This window comes from Callithrix jacchus, chromosome 22 (assembly GCF_049354715.1).
Source record: "Callithrix jacchus isolate 240 chromosome 22, calJac240_pri, whole genome shotgun sequence".
NCBI classification, from domain to species: Eukaryota; Metazoa; Chordata; class Mammalia; order Primates; family Cebidae; genus Callithrix; species Callithrix jacchus.
The window spans coordinates 5701227-5727298 of record NC_133523.1 but is presented as its reverse complement, the minus strand read 5'-3'; the positions used below and the strand labels follow the sequence as shown (position 1 = coordinate 5727298).

The 26072-nt window shown below is 49.0% G+C and overlaps 1 protein-coding gene across 33 annotated transcripts in view; it reads left to right on the top strand.

Annotated features, from left to right (window-relative positions):
- The window catches only part of RFX2 (regulatory factor X2), a 208254-nt gene that overhangs the window by 132301 nt on the left and 49881 nt on the right, over positions 1-26072 (top strand). For 13 of the 33 annotated variants that reach the window (XR_013531020.1, XM_054249415.2, XM_035286199.3 and 10 more), the window contains 3 exons: positions 17507-17604; positions 21247-21336; positions 23397-23476. Coding sequence is in view for 32 of the 33 variants with exons in the window: in XM_054249415.2 (XP_054105390.2) it covers positions 17515-17604; positions 21247-21336; positions 23397-23476 (260 nt within the window). In the remaining variant the exon portion in view is untranslated. Of the gene's footprint in view, positions 1-11883; positions 12002-15686; positions 15902-17506; positions 17605-19105; positions 19413-21246; positions 21337-23396; positions 23477-26072 lie in introns of all 33 variants that reach the window. The other 20 variants (XM_035286210.3, XM_035286195.3, XM_078360293.1 and 17 more) reach the window with 9 other exon arrangements.

Here is a 26072-nt window from a genome sequence, read left to right as displayed (position 1 = left end):
TTTTCAGTCATGCTTATTTACAAATTCCTCCCAGTTACTGAGAATGAATAAAGAGCCACTTACTTCTCAACTGCAACCACAGGGGGCTGAGAAATGTACAAGTCCAGCTCGAACTCATACGGTCACTCCCCACAGGAACCGCATCAGCTCATGATAGCTCCAAGAGCATCAGCTAAAGTCTAGAAACTTCTAAAGCAGAAGCTAGGCTCGTATTGTTATTTGGCGCTCTCTTTGGCATGGGGCAGGGGAAGTGATTTATATATGGAAAAGAAACGGAAGCTCCACGTGAGTCGGAAAGCGGTGGCTCCGGAGGCCCCAGAGTTGTAAAAACATGTGCTTCCTCCTAAAGGAGTGACTTAGCCAAACCCAAGCCGAAGCCCCCGCTCCAGTCCAGCGCTGACTCTTCCTGCTTTGTGACCTTCAGCTCATGGCTCATCCTGCCTGAGCCTCAGTTGCCCGTGTGTTGTGTCTAGAGCAGAGGCGATGTGGTCACACCTTCCTCGGCGTCAGTCACCCCCACGTGCGCCGGCTTCACCTGCAGTCTGGCCTTCGGCGGGGCCCAGTTTGGCCGCTGGCTGCTGCCACTGCAGTTGTCCTTGGGGTTGTGTCCTTTCTTTCAGCTAGTTGGGTTTTTTGCTGTTTTCTTTTGTTTTTTGTTTATTCTTTTTGGAGACAGGGTCTCGCTCTGTCTCCAGGCTGGAGTGCAGTCGTGCCGTCAGCTCACTGCAGCCTCAAATTCCTGACCTCAAGCAATCCTCTGGCCTCAGCCTCCCAAAGTGCTGGGATTACGGACATGAGCCACTTTGCCCAACCCCTAGTTTGTTTTGGTTTTGTTATTAAGAGGTGGGGCCTTGCTATATTGCCCAGGTTGATCTCCAACTCTGGGCTCAGTGGATCCTCCCACCCCTGCCTATGTCATATTTCATTGATCAGCCACCTGCTGGGATCCACACTCGGGGTACACACATCGACTACGTCATTCCCTTCCCCCTCCCAGCCCCTTTCTCAGATGAAGAAACCAAGGCCGTGGCCACAGTCAGTGAGCGAGTGACAGGCCTGGGAATTGAGCCTAAAGCCTGGCCTCCTCCCTCTGCTCCCGCAGCCGCAGCTGGGCCTCTTCTGGGCCACTGGGCACTCCCCTTGGCATTTGTTCTTACTACGTCAGTAATGGAGGTCGCAAAGCCTTTCTCCCCTGGCTGAAGCCCACTCCCCAGTGAGAGCAAGATCCAATGGCGGGGGCTGGGAGTAGGAAGGGAACCAAGTGTTCGTCTCTTTGGATGCACTCTGTGGGGCAGGGCTCTCTGCCTGCCGACAGACAGTCTTCAGGTGACCAGGTCTTGATCAGCCAGGCTTGTGAGTGTGAAGGGCGGGCTCCAACCCTCTAAAGAAGGGACTCTACAGACAGCAGACCCTTTTGACATTGAAATGTCTGGAACCCCCATCTTGGTAGTTAATCCCTTGATTTAGCGCACACACTCTGTGTAGTGAAAATTCATGGGAGGGCTTTTTGAGCCGGGGAATGGGAAGACATTGTTACCTTTTAAATCACTCCAATGTGAAAGAAAATTGGCTGGGAGAGGGCCGAGGCTGGAAGCAGGAAGACCAGTTAGGAGGCGGATATGGTGGTTCCAGGTAGGAGATGGAGCGGCAGGGGCTCGCTAAAATAGTAGCAGCAGGAGCGGAAGGAAGGGGGAGGCAGAGATGGTATCAGGTGGAGACAGCAGGCTGAGTCATCAGCGACTCATGCCCGGGGCCCAGGGAGATACCCAGCGCCTGGAACTGCCCGCGCGGTGGCTTAGGAAACCCAAGAGGAGCAAGTTTAGGGGGAGGAGGTTTCTCTTGACTTGTTGAGGCCCCTGAAAGGCATCCAGGCAGAAAGGCCTGGGAGGCAGCTGGAGAAGAGTGACAGGCGGTGCTGGGAGTTCTGGTGCCCTCAGGCCGTCCACATTGAGTGTGACGGGGAAGCCACAAGGGTGGAGACCGAGGCTGGGAGACAAGGAGGGACTAGTGCAGGGGACGGAGAAGTTACCATTAGGGGAAGAATGAAACCAGATGCCAATGCCCAGAGACGGGGGAGGATAGAGCTTTGAGGAGTGACAGGAAACACTGCAGAGAGGCCAGGTTCAGAGGAGCCTGAAACCGCCCCGTGAAGACCTCAGGAAGAACAGTGGGCAGACATGAGACCTGGAGAGAGAGGACAGCGGAGACTCCCTTCCAAGAGCCTGGACTTACAAAAAAGAAAGAATCCATATCTCGAGAGAAGATACAGGATAAAGGGCAGGGTCTCAGTGGCAGCGGATGTTCTCATAAAATGGGTGTGATGTGAGCTCTTCCATAAGCTGAAAGAATGGAGCCTGTGCAGAAGCCAGAGTACAGGCTTGATCGATGCATCTTCAAGGGGGATGGAGGCTCTAGAACCTTCTGGAAGGGGGCCAGCAGCCTTTTTCTGTAAAGGACCAGAAAGTACATATTTTAGGCTTCTGCTGGTGCCTGTCTCAGCTCTTCTCACCTCTGCTGTTGGAGCACAAAAGCCGTTATAGACAATAGGAAAATGGGAGTTGAAGATGCGAGGAAGTGGGTGTAGACACGGTGGCGGGGATGTGAGACAGTGAGGGGAGGTCTGCACAGGGAAGGGGTTACGGGGTAGGAGGTGGAAGACACGCTCAGCAGGGGCTAGAAGGTGTCAGAAAAGGGAGACAGGCCGGGCGCAGTGGCTCACGCCTGTGATCCTAGCACTTTGGGAGGCCAGGGCGGGTGGATCATGAGGTCAGGAGTTGAAGACCAGCCTGGCCAATGTGGTGAAATCCCATCTCTACCAAAAATACAAAAATTAGCTGGGCATGGTGGTGCACGCCTGTATTCCCAGCTGCTTGGGAGGCTGAGGCAGGAGAATCCCTTGAACCTGGGAGGCAGAGGTTGCAATGAGCCAAGATCACGCCACTGTACTGCAGTCTGGGCGACAGACAGAATGAGACTCCATTTCAAAAAAAGAAAAAAAAAAGAAAGAAGAGGGAGACAAAGGTGTTGGCGATTTCAGAATGGAATCTTGCATCGAGAAATGTAGAGAGAAAAAATGTCCTATGAGATTTTTCTCCCATAGGCGTGTGTGTGGATGTAAACATAGGTCCCCCTGCCCTTTTCACTACAAGAATCATTGTTCTCTGTCTAGTGGGAATAGTCAACATTCAGTGTGATAGAAAAATGTCTGGAGTAAGAAAACGACATGTGTCTTATGAGGGTTTTGGCCATTTTTCTCATAGTATCCTGCGTCAGGTGGTGTATGTGCATCTGTTCGTGTGCGTGTGTGTGTGCCTGCATGTGTATTGGTGGGCATGCATGTGTTCGTGTGCGTGTATGTGTGCCTGCATGTGTATTGGTGGGCATGCATGTGTTCGTGTGCGTGTGTGTGTGCCTGCATGTGTATTGTGGGCATGCATGTGTTCGTGTGCGTGTGTGTGTGCCTGCATGTGTATTGGTGGGCATGCATGTGTTCGTGTGCGTGTGTGTGTGCCTGCATGTGTATTGTGGGCATGCATGTGTTCGTGTGCGTGTGTGTGTGCCTGCATGTGTATTGGTGGGCATGCATGTGTTCGTGTGCGTGTGTGTGTGCCTGCATGTGTATTGGTGGGCATGCATGTGTTCGTGTGCGTGTGTGTGTGCCTGCATGTGTATTGTGGGCATGCATGTGTTCGTGTGCGTGTGTGTGTGCCTGCATGTGTATTGGTGGGCATGCATGTGTTCGTGTGCGTGTGTGTGTGCCTGCATGTGTATTGGTGGGCATGCATGTGTTCGTGTGCGTGTGTGTGTGCCTGCATGTGTATTGGTGGGCATGCATGTGTTCGTGTGCGTGTGTGTGTGCCTGCATGTGTATTGGTGGGCATGCATGTGTTCGTGTGCGTGTGTGTGTGCCTGCATGTGTATTGTGGGCATGCATGTGTTCGTGTGCGTGTGTGTGTGCCTGCATGTGTATTGGTGGGCATGCATGTGTTCGTGTGCGTGTGTGTGTGCCTGCATGTGTATTGTGGGCATGCATGTGTTCGTGTGCGTGTGTGTGTGCCTGCATGTGTATTGGTGGGCATGCATGTGTTCGTGTGCGTGTATGTGTGTTTGTGTCTCTGTGTATGTCATGTATATTTGTATATACGCATACGTGGGGAGTGTATATGTGTGTGTGTGCTCGTGTATGTGAGAGAGACGCTCTCATGTCCACTCCTGGGGACAGATCATTGGCTGGCAGTCAGCATCTAGCTTGGTGTCCAGTTTCCAGTCATTCACTCCAATGTCGTGGACTTCAGGGCACCCCCTAACCGAAGGAGAATTTCCATTTCCTAGAAACCAATTTTTGTGTGTTGAAGTTATTGTTAAAAGCAGTGGAATCAGGTTGCCTGCCAAAAGAATATTCGTTGGGTGAAAATGTCAGTGAAGTTGGTGAATTGGTGGGTTTTTAATTCCAAATTCACGCTGAATTCGTTATATTGCTGATGGCAGTTAAAATCAGACCACATCAGAGATGAGGTAGCCATACCTTCGTTTGGACAATTTTTATATAAATAGTCAAATCAAGGCCACACATGATGGCTCACACCTGTAATCCCAGCACTTTGGGAGGCCAAGGTGGGAGGATTGCTTGAGTCCAGGAGTTCAAGATTATTCTGGGCAACATAGTGAGATCCCTGTCTCTACAAAAAATTAAAAAATGGCTAGGCGTGTTTGTGCCAGCTGCTGGGTTGGCTGACATGGGAGGGTTGCTTGAGCCCGGGACGGGGAGGCTGTAGTGAACTGTGATCGCATCACTGCACTCTAGCCTGGGTGACAGAGAAAAACTCTGCATCTGAAAAAGAAAAATGTCAAATCAGGTTTCTAAACGGGAAGGAAGGGCATTTCCTCTGTTGTGACAGGGGTCCCCCAATTTAGGAGAGGCAGAGGCATGGTCAGCGCAGCCTGCTCTAAGCCTCTGAAGATCAGAACCTGAGGCTTAGGGGCCAACTGGTGTCCGCACCCCGACCCACTTCCATCCTGCGAGCCCGTCCTCAGGCCAGTTGTCAGGCCTTGGTTCTGATCCTTTTCTAGAGAAAGGAGGGAAAGTTTGGCTCCTGAGAAGAAAACAGGAACAGAAGCCCAATTCTTACGAAAAGACAAAGGAATTTGAATTCTGAAGATACTTGATTTCAGAGAAACTTGGAGCCAGCGCCAGTCCTTGAAAGTCCATTGCTACAAGAGAAAAAGGAAAAAACAAAAGGAAGGAATGACAGGCACCCCCCACCCCGGCTGAGGCACAGAAGGAATGCTGGTTGCCCTTGGTGCACGTTGAAGACTGCTGCTCTGGAAGCATGGGTCCCTTCAGAGGATCCTGTTGTTTTTTCTGATTTCACACTTCTTGTCTGGCTGAACTGTCATGATTTTGTGTCCTGCCTCCTCTCCTTTTTCATCTTCCTGTTCCCAACCCGGCTATAGGCTCGTTTTACTCGGCGCTGTTTGTCCAGACCCCTTCTCACACCATCCATTTTGAACAGAGGTCCTTCTGCCCCCAGGGGACACTGGGCAATGTCTGGGGACATCTGTGGTTGTCACGACTGGGGGTGCTCTTGGCATGGAGTGGGTGGAGGCCAGGGATGCTGCTCAGCACCCTGCAGTGCCAGGGACAGCCCCAGCCCAGAGATGGCTCCGTCCCCAGTGTCTGCAGTGCTGAGTGGGGACACACACTGTCATCTTTGGTGATGATCAGGGAGGAGTAATAACTCTGGGCTCTGAGAACTAACTGGATGCATGGGGAATGATCCTGGTGCAGGGAAGTATGTGGTTCCATCAGCAGGGAGGGTGAAAGAATCCACTTTTCAGCAGGGAGATGGTTGTGTCTTCCCTGTGTGTGGGGCCAGGCCACACAAGCATGACCGGTGGGGACAGAAGCTAGAACACGCATCACTTGCTCTGTAGACCTGGCCCTCAGAGGTGAGCCAGGAGAAGGAAATGGACAGGATTTTTCTGGGCATCGCGAGTGGTAAGACAAGCACCAGGACAGAATCTGGGCTTTGCAGCAACTGGTACTCCGGAGAGCACTCCAGGCTTGTTCCTTCTCGTTTGGAGGGAAGAAATTAATTGCTTTCTTAGGGCAGATGACCTCTGGTACCATCTGGATGCCAGCGAGTACCAGGAGAGGAGCAACCAATGGCCGGAGGAGTGTGCCTTCCAAAAGCCAAGGCTCGTTAGCCAATCAGAATGAAAGTAACTAAAACCACCCTGCTAACTCTGCCCCAATTATCACCAAAGATGACAAAACGTTGTCTAAATACTGATCTGAACTACGCGAGGCAGGTGACAGCTCCATTTGGCATATGGAGGAACAGGAATAGAAAAGAGATTGCTTAAGGTCGCAGTGAGTCAGCGGCCCAGCCAGGAACAGGCCCAGAAACTGCTCTCAGCCTTTTCTGCATTTCCTTTCCTGACATAGCTGGTTACTAGGTGATGAAGTATTTTTCTGTAAACAGAAGCCTCTTCCCTTTGTGCCCAGGCAGATTCATTCATCACGGCCATAGTCCAGGGCCTCTTGTAGCTGCGTCTCTCCTGTGCCCCCTCACATGAAGTCAGGAAGCCACGGGAGATGTTCCCACTGGCGTGTTTGACTCCTCAGACGCTCCAGAAGGTCAAGTGCACATGTGGTTCATTTGAACGTTCGTTCAAGGTCAAATGCGTGTTTGGTGGATTCCAAAGGCTGGTGCCGGCCAAGGAGGGGAAATTGCAGCCTGGTTCTGTGCTTTCCCCTTTATTTCATGCCCGCCCTGATCTTGGACCAGATGGTAAATGAAACGTGCTCGGCCTATAAACAGCACTCCAGGCGTGTTTCTGAGCCACGAGGGAGGGAGCTTTGGGCCAGGCAAGCCCGTTGGCCAGGCAGGGCCAGGCTGGGTGACAGGTGTCTGCGACGCCTCCTGTTTCTATTGGCTATTCCGAGACTCCTGTAACCCAGTCTAAGGGGACACACGGGAAGGTAGTCAGAGAAAGACTGCTCAGGTCCTCACCACGGGAAGAAAAACAGGAGGGAGGACAAAGGAACTTGAGAAAGCAAGGACCGCGGGGCAGTCACCGAATGAGTCCAAGTTCCCACGGCAGATTCAGTTTCGGAGACGAAGCATGGCCTCCGCTCACTCGTACCTACGGTCCTGCACTGGATTGAGGGATTCCCAAACTGGGTGCTGCAGAGGTGCTCCACGGTGTGCGTCCCTGTGCCCTGTGGACTTCCCATTGAACACACCCACACCCACGCCCTAGGGCCCTGCCCTCTTCCCCTCCTGCTGCCCCCTCCTCTGCCAGGTGGAAGAGTTACTCAGGATCCAGCATCTCCCATTCTGGGAGGATCATGTGAGATACCGCACTCACCCGGAAGCACCCCAGGACCATGAGGTGTTTCTTCTGCTGCGCCAGCAGCTCTTCGCTGGTGTCTTGTGTGTGTGTTTAACTGTTTATCATGGACATTTCAGACATCCCTGAAGTAAAACACACAATGCAATGAAACTGAAGAAGCCACCACTCTCTACAGGGTGCCGGGGTCCTGCCATCCTCATAGCACCTGGCCGTTCCCACGCACTCTCCATCCTCCTCTCCACCCTCTACAGGGCGCCGGGGTCCTGCCATCCTCATAGCACCTGGCCGTTCCCACGCACTCTCCGCCCTCCTCTCCACCCTCTACAGGGCGCCGGGGTCCTGCCATCCTCATAGCACCTGGCCGTTCCCACTCACTCTCCATCCTCCTCTCCACCCTCTACAGGGTGCCGGGGTCCTGCCATCCTCATAGCACCTGGCCGTTCCCACGCACTCTCCATCCTCCTCTCCACCCTCTACAGGGTGTCGGGGTCCTGCCATCCTCATAGCACCTGGCCGTTCCCACGCACTCTCCATCCTCCTCTCCACCCTCTACAGGGTGCCGGGGTCCTGCCATCCTCATAGCACCTGGCCGTTCCCACGCACTCTCCATCCTCCTCTCCACCCTCTACAGGGTGCCGGGGTCCTGCCATCCTCATAGCACCTGGCCGTTCCCACGCACTCTCCATCCTCCTCTCCACCCTCTACAGGGCGCCGGGGTCCTGCCATCCTCATAGCACCTGGCCGTTCCCACGCACTCTCCATCCTCCTCTCCACCCTCTACAGGGTGCCGGGGTCCTGCCATCCTCATAGCACCTGGCCGTTCCCACGCACTCTCCATCCTCCTCTCCACCCTCTACAGGGTGCCGGGGTCCTGCCATCCTCATAGCACCTGGCCGTTCCCACGCACTCTCCATCCTCCTCTCCACCCTCTACAGGGTGCCGGGGTCCTGCCATCCTCATAGCACCTGGACGTTCCCACGCACTCTCCATCCTCCTCTCCACCCTCTACAGGGTGTCGGGGTCCTGCCATCCTCATAGCACCTGGACGTTCCCGCGCACTCTCCGCCCTCCTCTCCACCCTCTACAGGGTGCCGGGGTCCTGCCATCCTCATAGCACCTGGACGTTCCCACGCACTCTCCGCCCTCCTCTCCACCCTCTACAGGGTGTCGGGGTCCTGCCATCCTCATAGCACCTGGCCGTTCCCACGCACTCTCCGCCCTCCTCTCCACCCTCTACAGGGTGCCGGGGTCCTGCCATCCTCATAGCACCTGGCCGTTCCCGCGCACTCTCCATCCTCCTCTCCACCCTCTACAGGGTGCCGGGGTCCTGCCATCCTCATAGCACCTGGACGTTCCCACGCACTCTCCGCCCTCCTCTCCACCTTACATTTGTACCGGCCTTATTATTGTTAACATTTACATACAGCAAGTGAACACACTCAGCTGGCTAATTTCAACACATTGAGACCTCGTGTAACCCCTCACAGTACATCATACGGAATGTGTCCATCTCACTGGAGTGCCCCCTCCTGTCCCTTTCCAGTCACTCTCGCCCCCCCCGACATGTTTTTTTTTAACTTTAGTTTTAATCCACTCATCTACTCTTCTAGACTCGGCTTCTTTCGCTCAGCATAATGATTTTGAGATTCATTTATGCATCGTGAATTCAGTAATTAATTCTTTTCTATTCATGAAGAATATTCCGGTGGTATTTCTCTCTTAGCTTTTTAGCTATGCCCTTCTTTTCCGTTTCTGTGATAGTTTTAGGGTTTTCAATATGCATCTTTAAATCATCATAGTCTACAATTTCTCATCCACTCTCCCGATGAGAAACATTTGGGTTATTTCTGCTTTTTGGCGACTGAATCAAACTGCTATGAACCAGGCTGAGATGGGCTGATTGTCTGAGCCCAGGAGTTTGAGACCAACCTGGGCAACATGGTAAAACCCCATCTTTACAAAAAATGCAAAAATTAGCCGGGCATGGTGCTGCCCACCTGCAGTTCCAGCTGCTCAGGAGGCTGTGAGGTAGGAGAATCGCTTGAGCCCGGGAGGTCGAGGATGCGGTGAGCCGTGATTGTGTCACTGTACCTTATCCTGGGCGACAGAGCGAGACCCTGTCTCAAAAACAAAATCCAGCAAACAGAAAGCTGCTATGAACATGCTTATACAAGTTATTATTTTTTGAAGATATGTTTCCTTGTCTCTTGGATAAAAATAACTACAAGAGGAATTCTGGGTTAAAGGGCAGGTTTAACTTTCTAGAAAACTGCCAAATCTCTTTCCAGCGTGGTCGTACCATTTCACGTCTACACATGGGGATGTGTGAGAGTTTCAGTTTCTCCACGTACTTACAACATTGTATGTTGTTAGACTTGTCGGCTTTGGCCATTCTAGTCAGTATTTAGCAATGTCTTGATATAGTTTGAATTTGCATTTCCCTAGTGACTAACGAGGTTGAACACCACTCATGTACTTTTGGGCATCTGTGTATCTTGCTTTGTGAAGTGCCCATTTTTCCTTTTAGCTTATTTGTCTTCTTATATTGAATTGTAGGAATATATATATATAATATATTTATACACACACACATATATATACACATGCATCCACACACACCCACACATATATATTAGGATAAAAGCCCTTTATTAGATACGTGTTTTGCAAATATTTCTCCCAGACTGTGGCTTACCTATTCATATTCTTAGTAAAATCTTTTAAATTTTGTTGAAATCTAATTTATCAAGTTTTTTATGCTTATTTACTTTCTACATTCTGTCTAAGAAACCTTTGTCTTACCCCCTACTTTTCTCTGAGAAGTTTATAGTTTTAGCTTTTATGTGTAAGTTTCTGTTCTAACTTCAAGTCATTTTTATGTATGGTGTGAGATAGGGGTCAGGGTTCATTTCTTTTCCCCAGTATGGATATCCTGTTGATCCATCACTGTTTGTTTAAAAGACTTTTCTTTCTCTGTTGAATTGCCTTGGCACCTTTGTCAAAATCCAATTGAGGAAGAAAAGAACTGGGGCTCCATTAGAAAAAAAAAATAATTGATAATATAAGTATGAGTTATATTATTTGTTGCTGGATTTGATTTATTAATATTTTAAATTATTTTTGTATATATGTTCATAAGAGATATTAGTCTAAATACTTCTCTTGTATATATGTCAAGTTTTGGTGTCAGAGTTTACTGACCTCATAAAATGAGTTGTCAAGTATTCTTTTTTAAAATTTTCTGATGGCATTTGTGTACTAATTTCATTTTAATATTTGATAGCATTCACCAGTAAAACTATATGCGCCTGACATTTTCCTTGTAGGGAAGTTTTCAGTAACATATTCAATTTTTTTGTTGTATGTACTACATTCACGTTTTTCATTTCATCATGTGTCAGTTTTGTTATGTTGTGTTTTTCAGATAAGTGTTCATTTCATATGTCATTGAATTTATGGGCTAAAGTTGTTTGTAATAATTCCCTATTATCGTTTTGATTCTGTAGAATCTGTAGTATATCTCATTTCAGTCCTGATATTGGCAATTTGGTTTTTTTTCTTTCTTATCAGTCTTTCCAGGAGGAGGTTGTTAATTAACTCTTTTAAATACTTGCTTTTTTTTTTGAGATGGAATTTTGCTCTGTTGTCCAGGCTAAAGTGCAGTAGCAGGATCTCAGCTCACTGCAACCTCTGCCTCCTGAGTTCAAGCGATTCTCCCACCTCAGCCTCCTGAGCAGCTTGAATTACAGGCGCCCACCTCCACACCTGGCTCATTTGCGTATTTTTGGTGGAGATGGGGTTTTGTCATGTTAGCCGGGCTGGTCTTGAACTCCTGACCTCCGGTGACCCACCAGCCTCGGCCTCCCATAGTGCTGGGATTACAGGTGTGAGCCACTACGCCTGGCCAAGACTTGCTCTTTTAAAGAGCGGTTTTAGATTCACAGCAAAATTGACAGGAAAATACAGAGATTTCCCATATACCCCACACCTCCACACACGCACAGCCTCCCTCATCATCACCATCCCCACCAGAGTTGTACATTTGTTACAATTGATGAAATCTGCATTAACACAGCATTCTCACCCAAAGTTCATAGTTTACACGAGAGTTCACTCTTGGTGTTGTACATTCTATGGTTTGGACAAGTGTATAATGACATGTGTCCACCGTTATAGTACCATATAGAATAGTTCCACTGTCCTAAAAGTGCCCTGTGCTCTGCCTTCTCATCCATCTCTCTGATCCCTGGCAACCACTGATCTTTTATTGTTGCCATAGTTTTGTCTTTTCCAAAACGCCGTGTCATTAGAATCATAAGTGTGTAGCCTTTTCATGCTGACTTCCTTCACTTCATAGTATGTGTTTAAGTTTCCTCTGTGTCTTTCCATGGCTCGACAGCTTCTTTCTTTTTTTGAAAAAATTTCAGTTTTGAAGAAATATTGATTTTGTTTACTTTCTCCGTTGTTTGTGGAGTTTCTAATTTTATTAATTTTGTTCTTTATTGTTTTTCCTTCTTTTTTGAGACGGAGTCACTCTCGTCCAGGCTGGAGTACAATGGCACAATCTTAGGTCACTGCAACCTCCGCCTCCTGGGTTCCAGCAATTCTCCTGCCTCAGTCTTCTGAATAGCTGGGACAACAGGTGCGTCCCATCACACCCGACTAATTTTTGTATTTTTAGTAGAGATGGCATTTCACCGTGTTGGCCAGGATGGTCTCCATCTCCTGATCCCACGATCCGCCCACCTTGGCCTCCCAAAGTGCTGGGATTACAGGCTCAAGCCACCGCACCTCGCCTTCTTTCTCTAGCTTTTTAAGGTTAAACATGTTCTCAAACCTTTTTTTCTAATATAAGTATATAAAGCTAAACATCTCTTTATAAGCACTGCTTTAGATGTGCCCACAACATTTTTTCTTAATAATTTTACTTGTTTTCCATTCACAATATTTGCACCAGTGCCCACAAGTTTTGATACAAAGTGTTTACATTATCACTCAGTTCAAAATATCTTGTTTTTCTTCGCAGTTTATTATTTGGTCCGTGGGTTATTTTGAAGGTATATTTTAAGTTTTCTAAATGTTTGGCATTTTTCTAACCTTCTTATTGATCTCTAAATTACTCCATTGCTGTCAAAGTGCCTACATGCTCTGTGTAATTACAGTCTTTTGAAATGTATTGAGGCTTGTTTTATGGCCCAGAACATGACCCATCGTAGTGAATATTCCATGTGCATTTGAAAAGAATGTGCAGGTTTTGATTGTAGTAGTCTATAAACGTCAATTATATCTATGTGGTCGATAGTATAATTCAGATATTCTGTAGCCTTACTAATAATTTTGCTTAGTTCTTCTGTTGAAATTACTGAAGGATCTTAACAATCTCCAGCTATGATTGTTTATTTCCTCCTCTAGTTTTGTTAATTTCTACTTTATGTATTTTGCAGGTGTATTACTAGGTACGTACACATCTGTAATCATTACGTCATCCTGAAAAACTAATCTTATCACGATGACATTTTATCTCCAGTAATGTTCCTTGTCTTGTCGTTGTCTCTAGAATCTCTAGCAATAGTTCTTGTTCGGAGTCTTTTTTGTCTGATTATTTTAGCCACTTCAGCTTTCTTAAGATCAGAGTTTACACGGCGGGTCTCTTTTTATTCTATTACTTTCAACCTGTGTGTGCCTTTATTTTTAAAGAGGATTTCTTCTAGGGAGCATATAACGGAATCTTGATTATTATCCAGGCTGATCATTTCTGCTTTTCCATTCAAGTGTTTAGTCTGTTTACATTTAATGTAATATTAATATACCTGATTTAGCAAAAGAATTCTGCCATTTGCTTTCTATTTGTATCATCTGTTTTTTGTTTCTCTGTTCTTTATTTCTTGCCTTATTTGGATAATCAAATATGTTAAGTAGGATTTCATTTGATTTCTCTATTGGCTTTTTAGTTATACCTTTTTGTATATTTTTTTGCTAGTGGTTGCTTCAGAGGTTACAATGTGCATCGTTAATTTATCACAATTTACAGAGTTAACATGTTACTACTTTAGGTAAAACACAAGTTTGTCCCCAAACTCTGTTATAATTGTCATAGAGAACATCTACATGTGACATAACCCCACAGTGGAGTGTTAGGAAGTTTTTGTTAAATAGTTTTATGTATTTAAAAAGAAGAAAAGAAAAAATACAGTTTTTAAATAATTACCTGCATATTTATTTATCATTTTAAGTGATATTTACTCCTTCTAATAGATCCAAATTTACTATCTGGTGTTAATTCATTTCATTCTGAAGAACTTCCTTTAGCATTTCTCATAGGGTAGACAGAAACATTTATCAGGTTTTGTTTACGCAAAAAATGTCTTTATTCCACTTTCAGTTTTTAAGAATAGTTTTGCTGGAGACTGAGTGCTGGGCCGATAGGGTTTTCCCCCAAGCATGTTGAAAAAATGTCATTCCAGGCCAGGCACAGTGGCCTATGCCTGTAATCTCAGCACTCGGGGGGAGGTTGAGGCAGGTGGATCACCTGAGGTCAGGAGTTTGAGACCAGCCTGACCAACCTGGTGAAAATACAAAATTTAGCCAGGTGTGGTGGTGGGTGCCTGTAATCCCAACTACTTAGGAGGCTGAGGCAGGAGAATTGCTTGAACCCAGGAGACGGAGGTTGCAGTGAGCCGAGATCGCGCCATTGCACTCCAGCCTGAGTGACAGAGCAAGACTCAGTCTCGGAGAAACAGCATATTCCATCGTCCCATTGCCTTCTGCTTGCCATTGTTTCCTGAGTATAATAATGTAGCTTTTCTCTGAGTGCTTTCAAGATTTTCCTTTACTTTTAACAGTTTAACCATGGCATATCTAGCTTGGCTTTCTTTGTGTTTATTCTGCTTATGGTTTGTTGAGGTTTTTGGACCTCTAAGTTGATATCCTTCACCAAATGTAGAGGTGTTTGGCCATTGTTTAATATTTTTTGCTCTTACGTTCTCTTTTTCTCTTCTGGGACTCTGGTTACATCTATATTGGACTGCTTGTTCTATTCATGTTTCTTCATATTTTTTCTCTTCGTTCTTCAGTTGGGTGAGTGCTTTTTATCTATCTTTAAGTTCACTACCTCTTTCCATTATCTCTAATCAGCAGTTGAGTGCATCTAGTTAAGTTTTTATTTCAGGCATTTTAATTTTTAGCTCCAGAATTTCTATTTGGTTCTCTTTTCATACTTTCTGTTTCGTGGTTGAGATTCCCTTATGTTCATTCATTGTGTATATAACTTTCCTTAAGTTCTTGAACTTATTTTTAGTAGCTCCTTTAGTCCTTGTCTGCTTTCTGTATCATCTGGGTTTTCTTGGGTTTGGCTATGATTAACTGTTTTTCTTTTTTCTTTTCATTTGTTACTCTTTCTTTTGAGTATAGATTATATGTTCCTGTTTCTTTTCATAGTTCAGGATTTTTACTGGGTCCTGGACATCATGAATGATGTGATGTAGAATCTGTGGATTCAGCTGAGTTCCCCTGAAGGCAAGTGACTTGGCTGGATTCAAACTCTCCCTCCTGCAGGAGGCAGCAGTTAAAATCTTCACTTGATTTTTTTTATCTTTGCACTGCTGGATTTTCCCCAAGACCCCTGGTATCTCCCCCACACCTTTGTGGTGTAGTTGCTTAGCCAAAGATTCGGGTGTATTTTGTAGGAAGATTTGGGGATTCACCCCTTCTGTGGCTCTCTCTCTTTCAGAGAACTCTGTCCGCTGATGCTGGGGGGTGGAGGCTGTTGCTTTCTGCCATCCAAGCATTTGTGAATTGAGGCATGCCCCTAGCAAAAAAGCCACAGACTCCTTGGTCTGACCTATAAACCAGCACATGGTACATAGTATGTTAAATTAGGGGAACAGGCCGGTCGCAGGCTTTGGGAGGCTGAGGCAGGTGGATGTCCTGAGGTCAAGAGTTTCAGACCAGCCTGGCCAACATGGTGAAACCCCATCTCTACAAAAGTGCAAAAATTAGCCAGGCATGATGACGGGTGCCTGTAATCCCAGCTACTCAGGGGGCGGAGGTGGGGGAATCACTTGAACCCAGGAGGCAGAGGTTGCAGTGAGCCAGGATCACGCCATTGTACTCCAGCCTGGGCAACAGAGTAAGACTCTGTCTCAAAATAATAACAATAACAATACTAATAAAATTGGGGAACACATTCATGTGTAAATGCCTGTGACACAGAATAACTTGCATTCTGGAAGGTACATTCTGGCTATGGTGGACAGAATATGGTCTCACCATTTATCCCAACACTCATGGGCTCTCCTTACTTAAATAAGATCTGTTTTCACCTGCAGTACAAGGAGCTGGTCTTAGTCAAGTCAGCGTTCTCACTCTATCACCGGTGGACTCTCTTCACAGAGTTCCAGTCACACTATCTCCGCCTAGTATCACTGACGCTACCCACTTGGCATCAGATGAGAACAGCATGGTGTATGGTGTGCAAATGACTGCTTTAAGCGATTAAAGGAAACTGTGAATAAAAGCCACTTCCAACAGAAAAGTTCCAAAGGTCAGTTCTGTCAGAGGGAGAGAGGGAGTTGAGGACTCAGGAAATACACTCCGGGAAATTTACAATGTTTTGTAAGAATAGAAGGTGGGAGAAGTCAGGCTGTGTAAGGTTTAGTTAACGCCCAGCCAATCACCACGTGGCTCTGGGGACATCTAGTGGTGAGAAGTGAGTCAGGCTCACACAGAACCAAAAAATCCCAGACTCTGGGTTGCACCAAAGGGATTTGGGAGGGGAATTGGGGGGTGCGGTGGTGGTGGTCAGGGAATAGTCCCCAGCAGTACAGATGGGATTAAACCAGCACACTCGAATTCAAACACACATACCCCTTTCTGCTTTCCTTAGGTAAATTAGTTTATTATAAGTTTTGCTTTTCATTTTTAAAAGGCTTAAATTTTGTTTTACTCATTCTTAGAGATAAAAACGCTGGGGTGATAGAGAAACATAAAAGTTGTAGCAGATGTCTATTGTGTTCTGACTATGTCATGGGCACTGCAATGTTTGCCTGTCAGTCCTCGGGTCAGTCCTTACCGCCCCCCATCGGGCAGGAGCCATGGAGACCCCCCCCACTGGGAGGGTGACAGGCTCAGAGCTGGCGCCAGGATGGGGGACTGGTGTGCCTGATCACAAAGCTGCCTCCCCACCTAAGTGTGTTTACTGACCTACGTCTGCAGGGCTCAGCAGAGCCGACTGTTTATTTAGAAGTGAAGACTGTTTAAATTTGAGCATTTTCATGGCACAAATTTGTTTCATCTGCCACAATATTAAATGAGTCGTTTTATATAGCATTTTAAAACTATCTATTTGAAAGATGTGTGCCTCTGGCAGCAAAGAAATATATATGTTTATACTTTCCTGTAGGCAAAGATGGCTTTGAACAGAAGGCGGTTTTTACTTACTGCCAAAATTCGTGAGGGCTTTTATCCAGCCCTGGATAAAATGTCCCATTTCTTTACTCCCTCTGCAGATCACCTTTTCCCTCCCTGGCCAGTGGTTCTCACACTGCCCCCCCCGCCCGGGGCGCTTGGCAATATCTTAACACAGTTGTGATTGCCACAGCTTGGGGAGCGGGTGCTCCTGGCATGGAATGGATGTGCTCAGCACCCTGGCAGTGCCCAGGATGGGCCTCCAACAGCAAAGAACTATCCAGCTCAAACATCAATGGTGCCACAGTGGGGAAAGGCAGCCTTAGAGTTGCTCCCATTGTCGTTTGGGGTGTAGCGGCTCCCCAGATGGCAGGCACCCACCCAGAGCTTTTGATTTGCTGAGTAAATGAGTACACAATTGAGCCCTTCAGAAGAGCTGAACCTGCTCAGGCTTGGACACAGAGCCATTGTGCCTGCCTTCCGCTGAGGAATTCCTGCTGTTGTCTGGTGACAGCTCTTTTTGGGTTTTATATTTGGAAAACGTTCTCTGGCCCCTCTCTCCTGTGGGACAGTTGTTTAGCCTGTTCCCACACGTCCTCACGAGGTACCACCAGGGTCTCTGCCTCTTGACTTTGAAGAATGTCGCTGGTAACTCCTTCCCTGTCTTGAACTTGTTAGTTTCCTCCTCGGGTTTCAGTGCTTGCAGCCCTTGCCCACCCAATCTCTCTCCACCTTTCTTTAGACCTGAGCATGCAGAATTCCGAGGCTGGAGCGGATTCGCCAGCATCCGTGGCTCTGCGTCCCTCGGCGGCAGCCCCGCCTGTGCCAGCGTCCCCACAGGTAACGCATGCCCACCCGCCGCTCAGCCTCTCAGCAACAGCAGGGTGGCCACAGTGTGGACTCGATCCCTGTGGGTTTGAAGACTGCTTGGATCTGCAGAGAATGGAATCTGCATTTTTCTGAATGGACTTCTCAGCCCTAATGCTGCTGTTGAAACAGCACAACTTCCTTGACTGTATTTGGCTTTTCACTATTTGTTAAAAACATCCCATCAAGGAAACGATGACACGAATGGAAAAGAAGCCACTCCCCCAAATCTGACTTGGTCTCTGCTTAGCGTTCAGTGGGGGTTTTCTTGTACTTGGAAATGACCCTTTCACACAGAAATGCCTTTTTTTTTTTTTTTGAGACAGAGTTTCGCTCTTGTTACCCAGGCTGGAGTGCAATGACACGATCTCGGCTCACCGCAACCTCCGCCTCCTGGTTCAGGCAATTCTCCTGCGTCAGCCTCCTGAGTAGCTGGGATTACAGGCACGCGCTACCATGCCCAGCTAATTTTTTGTATTTTTAGTAGAGACGGAGTTTCACCATGTTGACCAGGATGGTCTTGATCTGTTGACCTCGTGATCCACCCGCCTCGGCCTCCCAAAGTGCTGGGATTACGGGCGTGAGCCACCGCGCCCGGCCAAAAATGCCTTATTAAGAAGGCAAGCCGGGTACAGTGGCTCACACCTATAATAATCCCAGCACTTTGGGAGGCTGAGACTGGCAGATCACCTGAGGCCAGGAGTTTGAGACCAACCTGGGCAATATAGCCAGACCCTTTCTCTGAAAAAAAAAAAAAAAAAAAAAAAAAAATTAGCCAGGCATGGTGGCCTGCACCTGTAGTCCCAACTCCTCAGGAGGCTGAGATGGGAGGATCACCTGAGCCGAGGAGGTTGAGGCTGCAGTAAGCCATGACTGTGACACTGCATTCTAGCTTGGATGACAGAGCAAGACCCTGTCTTAAAAAAAGAAAAAATGGGCCAGGCATGATGGCTCACTCCTGTAATCCCAGCACTTTGGGAGGCTTAGGCGGGCAGATCACAAGGTCAAGAGATCGAGACCATCCTGGCCAACATGGTGAAACCCATCTCTACTAAAAATACAAAAGTTAGCTGGGTGTGGTGGTGGGTGCCTGTAATCCCAGCTACTTGGGAGGCTGAGGCAGGAGAATCACTTGAACCTGGGAGGCAGAGGTTGCAGTGAGCCAAGATCACACCACTGCACTCCAGCCTGGGTGACAGATGAGACTCCATCTCAAAAATAATAATAATAAAATTAAATTAAATTAATAAATAAAATTAGCCTGGCCTAGTGGTGCACATCTGTGGTCCCAGCTACTCAGGAGGCTGAGGTGGAAGGATTGCTTGAGCCCAGTGGTGTGAGGCTCTAGTGAGCTGTAATCATACCACGCTCCAGCCTGAGTGACAAAAGAAAAGGAAAAAGATGAGTTAGATTCTTAAGATTTGGTTCAAAATGGAACCTAGTACCTGAATGAACATATGCTTTAAATTTGCAGAGAGAGAATTTTCACATTGAGGCTCTCTCTGCTCCTGGATTTCTCTCGTGGAATGAAATAAGGCGTGAAGAAGACAGAAGTACCAAGTGAGTGGCACCGGCCACATTAACCAGCCTGGAGGCTCATCAGTGTGCGCAGGTCCAGATCTGGAACCTCAGAGTTAGGAGCACAGCGAGAAGAAATGGTTACGGTTTCAAACAGTGCAGTTCAGGGCCGGGCGCGGTGGCACACGCCTGTAATCCCAGCGCTTTGGGAGGCGAGGCAGGTGGATCACCTGAGGTCGGGAGTTTAAGACCGGCCTGACTAGGTAAAACCCTGTTTCTACTACAAAAAGAGAAAAAAATTAGCCAGGCATGGGTGGTGCATTCCAATAATCCCACCTACTTAGGAGGCTGAGGCAGGAGAATCGCTTGCATCCAGAGGCAGTGGTTGCGGTGAGCCAAGATCATGCCACTGCACTCCAGCCTGGGCAACAAGAGCGAAAATCAATCTCAAAACAAAAAGCAAACATAAAACAAAAAAAAAAACACAATTCAGCAAAAATGAAAAGGCAGACAATGAGGCGGCTTGTTTGATTGTGGTCAGACACCTCTCGCTTTTATTTCTTGCACATATGGAAGTGGGAGGGCGACTTGGAAGCCCGTCCGAGGTGGGGATCAGATGCCGTTTTCCCGTTAGCCTAATTGATATGTGTCCTTGCCCACTTGAAACTGTCCAAGAGGAGTCAGCCATCAGGTCCTTCCTGCCAAGCCCCTCTCTCCAGCTCCTCAAGGCCTGGGTAGACTCTGCCTTCCTCCGCAGCAGCCACTGTGGACAGGTCTCACAGCCACTGTGTCCATCCCAGGTTTCATCACTGTGGTCCCTCTGTGAGGCCCTGCCAGGGCCCTGGGAATTCTCCAAGCACACAGTGCCCAGCGCGCCTGGAATCTGAATGCCCTTGCGCTGGTGTCCTTGTTAGCACCATCTTCATCCTTAGCTCCACCCCTGACACACAGGGGATGGTATGTCCTCACCCATCACCCCTCATGATGTATACATGGCAGTCACTGCTGCCCGTGACATTCAGGGTTCATGTCGCATAGTCACAGCACTGCAGCCAGTGACTTCTGAAGCCCAGCTCTCAATAAACACACAAAACACTCGTGTTCCTCCTTCAACTCTAGTTCATTCTGAGTTCACGTCCCTTTCTCATAGCTTTGTGTGGACAATTGGTACTCTCAGAAAAATAGCAAAGCCACACTGCAGACTTGACCTAAGAGGCTGGCAAGCAGTGGGGGTCAGGGAGCCAGGGACCCAGACACAGGGCACCTGGACTCAAGTATTCTGTAGCCAGAGGCCGTCCTGGAGCCCTCGGGTTCATTAACCTCATTAGAAAATGAAAACAAGGCCCAGGTGCAGTGGCTCACAGCCTGTAATCCCAGAACTTTGGGAGGCTGAGGCAGGCAGGTCACCTGAGGTTGGGAATTGAATGTCAGCCTGCCCAACATGGAGAAACCCCGTCTCTACTAAAAATACAAAATTAGCCAGGTGTGGTGGCGCGTGCCTGTAATTCCAACTACTCGGGAGGCTGAAGCAGGAGAATCGCTTGAACCCGGGAGGCAGAGGTTGCGGTGAGCCGAGATCACACCACTGCCCGCCAGTGTGGGTGACAAGAGCAAAACTCCATCCCCCCCAAAAAGAAAAGAAAATGAAAGTTCAGGGTATACTGCAGAACTGGGGGGCACCACAGAGTACTCTCCCAGGCAGTGATGTGGACGGCTGTCCAAAAGACCCCAGCAGTGCCCTCTGTACTGTGGGTGCCACGTCGATGCAAACTACAGGCCCACAGAGGCAAAGCTGCCTGGGCGGGTGAAGGTGCATGTGCTTCCGTGTGTGTGTGTGGTGCATGGGTGAGTGTGCACACTGTGTATGTATGTGCATTATTTATGTGCCTGCACGTACCTGCCGTGTGTTTTCCCTGGTCAGTGTGAGTGTGCAAGGATGTGTGTGTCTGACCATCACCCCGCTGCCCCCTCTGATCAGTGCCACCTACTTTTTAATAAAGCAGCATAGGAGCAGACAAACAGCCTCTTACACTCTGTGTGTGTCCTCAGCACTGACCTCGGAGAAGTCTAACTGCCCTTCTCTCCCTTCCCTTTTAGAGGGTGTTGGTCCAGGCAGCCAGCTCTGCTCCCAAAGGGGCCCAGATGCAGCCGATCTCCCTCTCCAGAGTTCAGCAGTTGCCACAGCAGGTAATGACAAACACCACAGCACCATGCTCACCGGGGCACGGTCAGCACTCGGCAATCCAGAACAATCTCTGCAGGATGCGTCCTTTTCTGTGGCTGCTGTTCCTTGCTAGGCAGCTTCGGTTTCTGAGCTGAAAGGTTCTTGCAGAAGCTGTGCAATGAAAATCAACCACATACCGCAGATTGTTCAACAAGCCGAGAAAGCTGCTGATCTTCCGCTCATTCAGAAAGTCAGCAAGCTTTGGGGAGCCAGTGAGCACCGCACACCTGCTGGGTGGAGCTCAGGTCGACATGCAGACAGAAGCAAAGGGCTCTGGACGGCAGAAACACAGGCCCTTCCCGGGAGGTGGACCCATCTGCTAGTGGGTGCCATACCCTCGGAGGAGGGCACCGCAGAGGAAACGCTTCTTCTCATTTCGCTTATCTAAGAACAGAGCTGGAACGCATGGCTGACCAGCCAAGTGGCAACACAGATCACTAGCTTGGGGACAGCCTAGAGGCATGGTTGGCTAATTGTTTCCAGAAGCCAAATTATGCATTTTTGGGAGTTTGCGGTCCAGGCAGCCTCTGGACCAACCACTTAACTGCCACTGTATCGCAAAAGCAGCTATAGATGATATGTACCCAAATGGGCATGGCTGTGTGCCAATAAAACTTTATTTACAAAAACACACAGTGGGCCAGATTTGGCCCTTAGGGCCAGAGTTTGCCAACTCTGCCCTGCAGAATCCTAAATTAAAGTTAACTCAGGCTCCTCGATCAAAAGAGCCCTGAGACCCTAGAGGATGCACCTCTCTTCGAGATGACCCTGCCTGGCTTGGTAGTGTGTTCCCTAGGAACATTTGCAGATCTCAGGAAGGAAAAGGCTTGAGACGGGCCCAGCAGGGACCCAGGGCCTCAGGCCAGTGGCTCTGTCTGAGCTCCCGTCTGTCAAGGCACTCCCTGGAGACACCATGAAGGGAGAGGAGGCAAAGACCAATGTGTGATTCCAGAAGCTTCTTTGGGGAGCTGGGCCTGTCCAGCTCTTTCTGTAACTTCTGCATTTCAATCCCCCAGAGTTTGACATTTGACTTCTACCCCGGGACACCACCCAACAGATGTTAACCCCGGAGCTTGTGGTTCTGGGGTTTGTGCACTGGACAAGTGCATACCATGCTCGGTGGTCCCAGGAGGGCAGGTCAGCCCCATCCTGCAGCTTCAAGCACGGGGGGACGGTCACCCTGACACCCGAGCAAGCCCACCGCTGTGGCCCTCCATCTTCTCACCCCAAAATTAGGTGGACATGGGCAGCCACTAAGATGCCCTCCGCAGTGGGAACTCGCAGTTCCATGTTCCATGTGCAAAGCATTTGGCTTCCAGCACTTGCGCCAGGGTCCCTTGGAGCCTGTCAGCTGAGCCTCTGAACTAACGTTTCAGTGCAGGGGGGACAGGTCAGCAGGGGTGTGCTGGAGTCCCCACTCCTTCCCACTCTGCTCAGACCGTCACAGTCTCTCCCTTCCTCTCTGCCAGGGAGGGGCGCCAGGGCCACCAACAGGGCGTGTTGCGGCCATGTAGGGTCTAATCCAGTTGACCCCATGTGCTCCCCAGCCTGCTTGCCAGCCTGAGCTACAGAGGGAGACCCTGTCACAAATAAGACAAAAACAAAACCAGAAACCAGGGACAGTCCTGTGAGCCAGGTCAGGGCTCTCTTGTCCACAACTCTGGTTTCCACTGTGCTGGAGGGGTGCTGTCATGCTCCTGGTCTCACTCCCATGTGCACAGAAGAGGGGCCACGGCCCTGGCTTCCCTTGTGTGCCACAGCAGAAAGGAGCCAGGGTGCATAGACAGGCCAGCCGAGCTCTGGGGATCGGTAGCAGCTCCCTGAACTGTGTGGGCCGTTTGGAATATGTCTACTGTACGTTACTGTCTCTTCGGTGTCTTTCTAGGCATGCCAACGGTGGTCGGGAACACTGTCATTTGGTAGTAAATATTCATAAAGGCAATAGAAAACACGTCTAGGTTGAATAATATGCAGATAACTAACAAGGGCGCCACAGGTGGTAACAGCGTATCCAATGTTTCAGGTGCAGCCGGTGCAGCACGTGTATCCCGCCCAGGTGCAGTACGTGGAAGGGGGAGACGCCGTCTACACAAATGGAGCCATGTGAGTGTTTCCCCCACAGGTCACACCCAGAACCCTCTCCCTGACTCCAGGCTTTGTCATCTGGGGAGGCATTGAGCAGATTCCTCTCCCTTGTGCTTTGGTGATGTATTCACTAAATGCTATTAAAATGCTGCTAGGAATCTGGGCAACATCTCTACAGAAAATTTTAAAATTAGCCAGACATGGTGATGAGTACCTACAGTCCCAGGTAATCCGGAGACCGAGGTGGGAGGATCGCATGGGCCCAGGAGTTGGAGGTTGCAGTGAGCTATGATCACGCCTGACTGACAGAGCAAGACCCTGTCCCAAAAAAACGGAGTAGTGGGTGAGGGATGAGGACATCACAACCCTGTGGAGATTTCAGAAATCACAGACTTTCATACTTTCAACTTTTAGGAAAGATAGTCTTGGAAGAAAAACAACAAAAATAACCTAATCCTAACTCTTCATTTTGAAGTCTTTGAGATCCAGAAACCATCCACCTCTGTGCATTTTTTCCCTGCCTCTGTTAAACTCTAGCTTTGTATGTTGATAGAACTTGATTTTCCATGTTTCAAGGCCTTCTAGAGTTTTCTGCTCTCTGAGTGATGCCTGGGGCAGGAAAGTCTGCATCTGCCCTGCCACTCACTTTAGACGTGAGTTCTTTCACCTGCTTGCCCGTTTCCATTTGGCCTGATGGCTCCCCTCACAAGTGCAGGGGTTGTGCACGACAACCTGGCTGTGACCTCAGGGCTGTGATTGGTGGAATTGTGTGATTCTCTAAAGCATGACGTTGAAGGTTATGAAACACAGAGAGACACATAAGCGCATGTAAAACCTGTGACATTGGAGCAAGGTCGGTAGGACCTACGAAGGTCACAGTCTTGGTTTGATATTGTACGATAGTGATATAGATGTCCCCTGGATTAGGGTTAGGGCACAGGAGTGCATGCCTTGGAGAGGTCAGAGGGGACCTTCCTGCCACCCAGAGGGCCTCTCCTTAGGACACATACAAACCTTACTCACCAGTAAGGAAGCCCCTGTGGTGGTGCTCACCCATAATCCCAGCACCTGTGGTGGTGCACACCCATAATCCCAGCTACTCTGGTGGTGCACACCCATAATCCCGGCTGCTGTGGTGGTGCACACCCGTAATCCCGGCTGCTGTGGTGGTGCACACCCGTAATCCCGGCTGCTGTGGTGGTGCACACCCGTAATCCCGGCTGCTGTGGTGGTGCACACCCGTAATCCCGGCTGCTGTGGTGGTGCACACCCGTAATCCCGGCTGCTGTGGTGGTGCACACCCATAATCCCGGCTGCTGTGGTGGTGCACACCCGTAATCCCAGCTGCTATGGTGGTTCACACCCATAATCCCGGCTACTCTGGTGGTTCACACCCGTAATCCCGGCTACTCTGGTGGTGTACACCCGTAATCCTGGCTGCTCTGGTGGTGCACACCCGTAATCCCGGCTGCTGTGGTGGTGCACACCCATAATCCCGGCTACTCTGGTGGTTCACACCCGTAATCCCGGCTACTCTGGTGGTGTACACCCGTAATCCCGGCTGCTCTGGTGGTTCACACCCGTAATCCCGGCTGCTCTGGTGGTTCACACCCGTAATCCCGGCTGCTGTGCTGGTTCACACCCGTAATCCCGGCTGCTGTGGTGGTGCACACCCGTAATCCCGGCTGCTGTGGTGGTGCACACCCGTAATCCCAGCTGCTGTGGTTTGTCTTTCTGAGACAGGCTCTCCTTCTATAGCCCAGCCTGGAGTGCAGTGGCAAAACCATAGCTCACTGCAGCCTCAGCCTCCTGAGCTCAAGTGATCCTCCTGCTTCAGCCTGGGATTACAGGTGTGCACCACCATAGCAGCTGGGATTACGGGTGTGCACCACCATAGCAGCTGGGATTACGGGTGTGAACCACCATAGCACACCCATAATCCCAGCTACTCTGGTGGTGCACACCCATAATTCCAGCTGCTGTGGTGGTGCACACCCGTAAACCCAGCTGCTATGGTGGTGCACACCTGTAATCCCAGCTGCTATGGTGGTTCACACCTGTAATCCCAGCTGCTATGGTGGTTCACACCCATAATCCCAGGCTGAAGCAGGAGGATCACTTGAGCTCAGGAGGCTGAGGCTGCAGTGAGCTATGGTTTCGCCACTGCACTCCAGGCTGGGCTATAGAAGGAGAGCCTGTCTCAGAAAGACAAACAAAAACCCTGGAAATTGACGTGGGGTAAAACTGTCACCTAGCCTTACCAGCCCTTACTCGGTTCTACCAGTCTTTGTGCACATGCACTTGTGTGTGTGCTTGCACATGGAGTACATGTGGCTTTGCAGGTTCGTTTGTGAGGGCTTGCATGTGTGTGCGTATCTATTTCTGTGCATTTTCAGCCCATGTGTAGATTTGTGTAACAATACCACCATCCTCCCATGCAGGAGCTCCCTCATGGGACGCATATATCTGCTTAGAATTTTCCATTTTATCTTTGTTTTTTTAAGAGACAGGGTCTTGCTTTGTTGCCCAGGGTAAAGTACAGTGGTTTAGTCACAGCCCACTGCAGCCTCAAAGTCCTGGGCTCAAGGAGTCTTCCACCTTAGCCTCCTGAGTA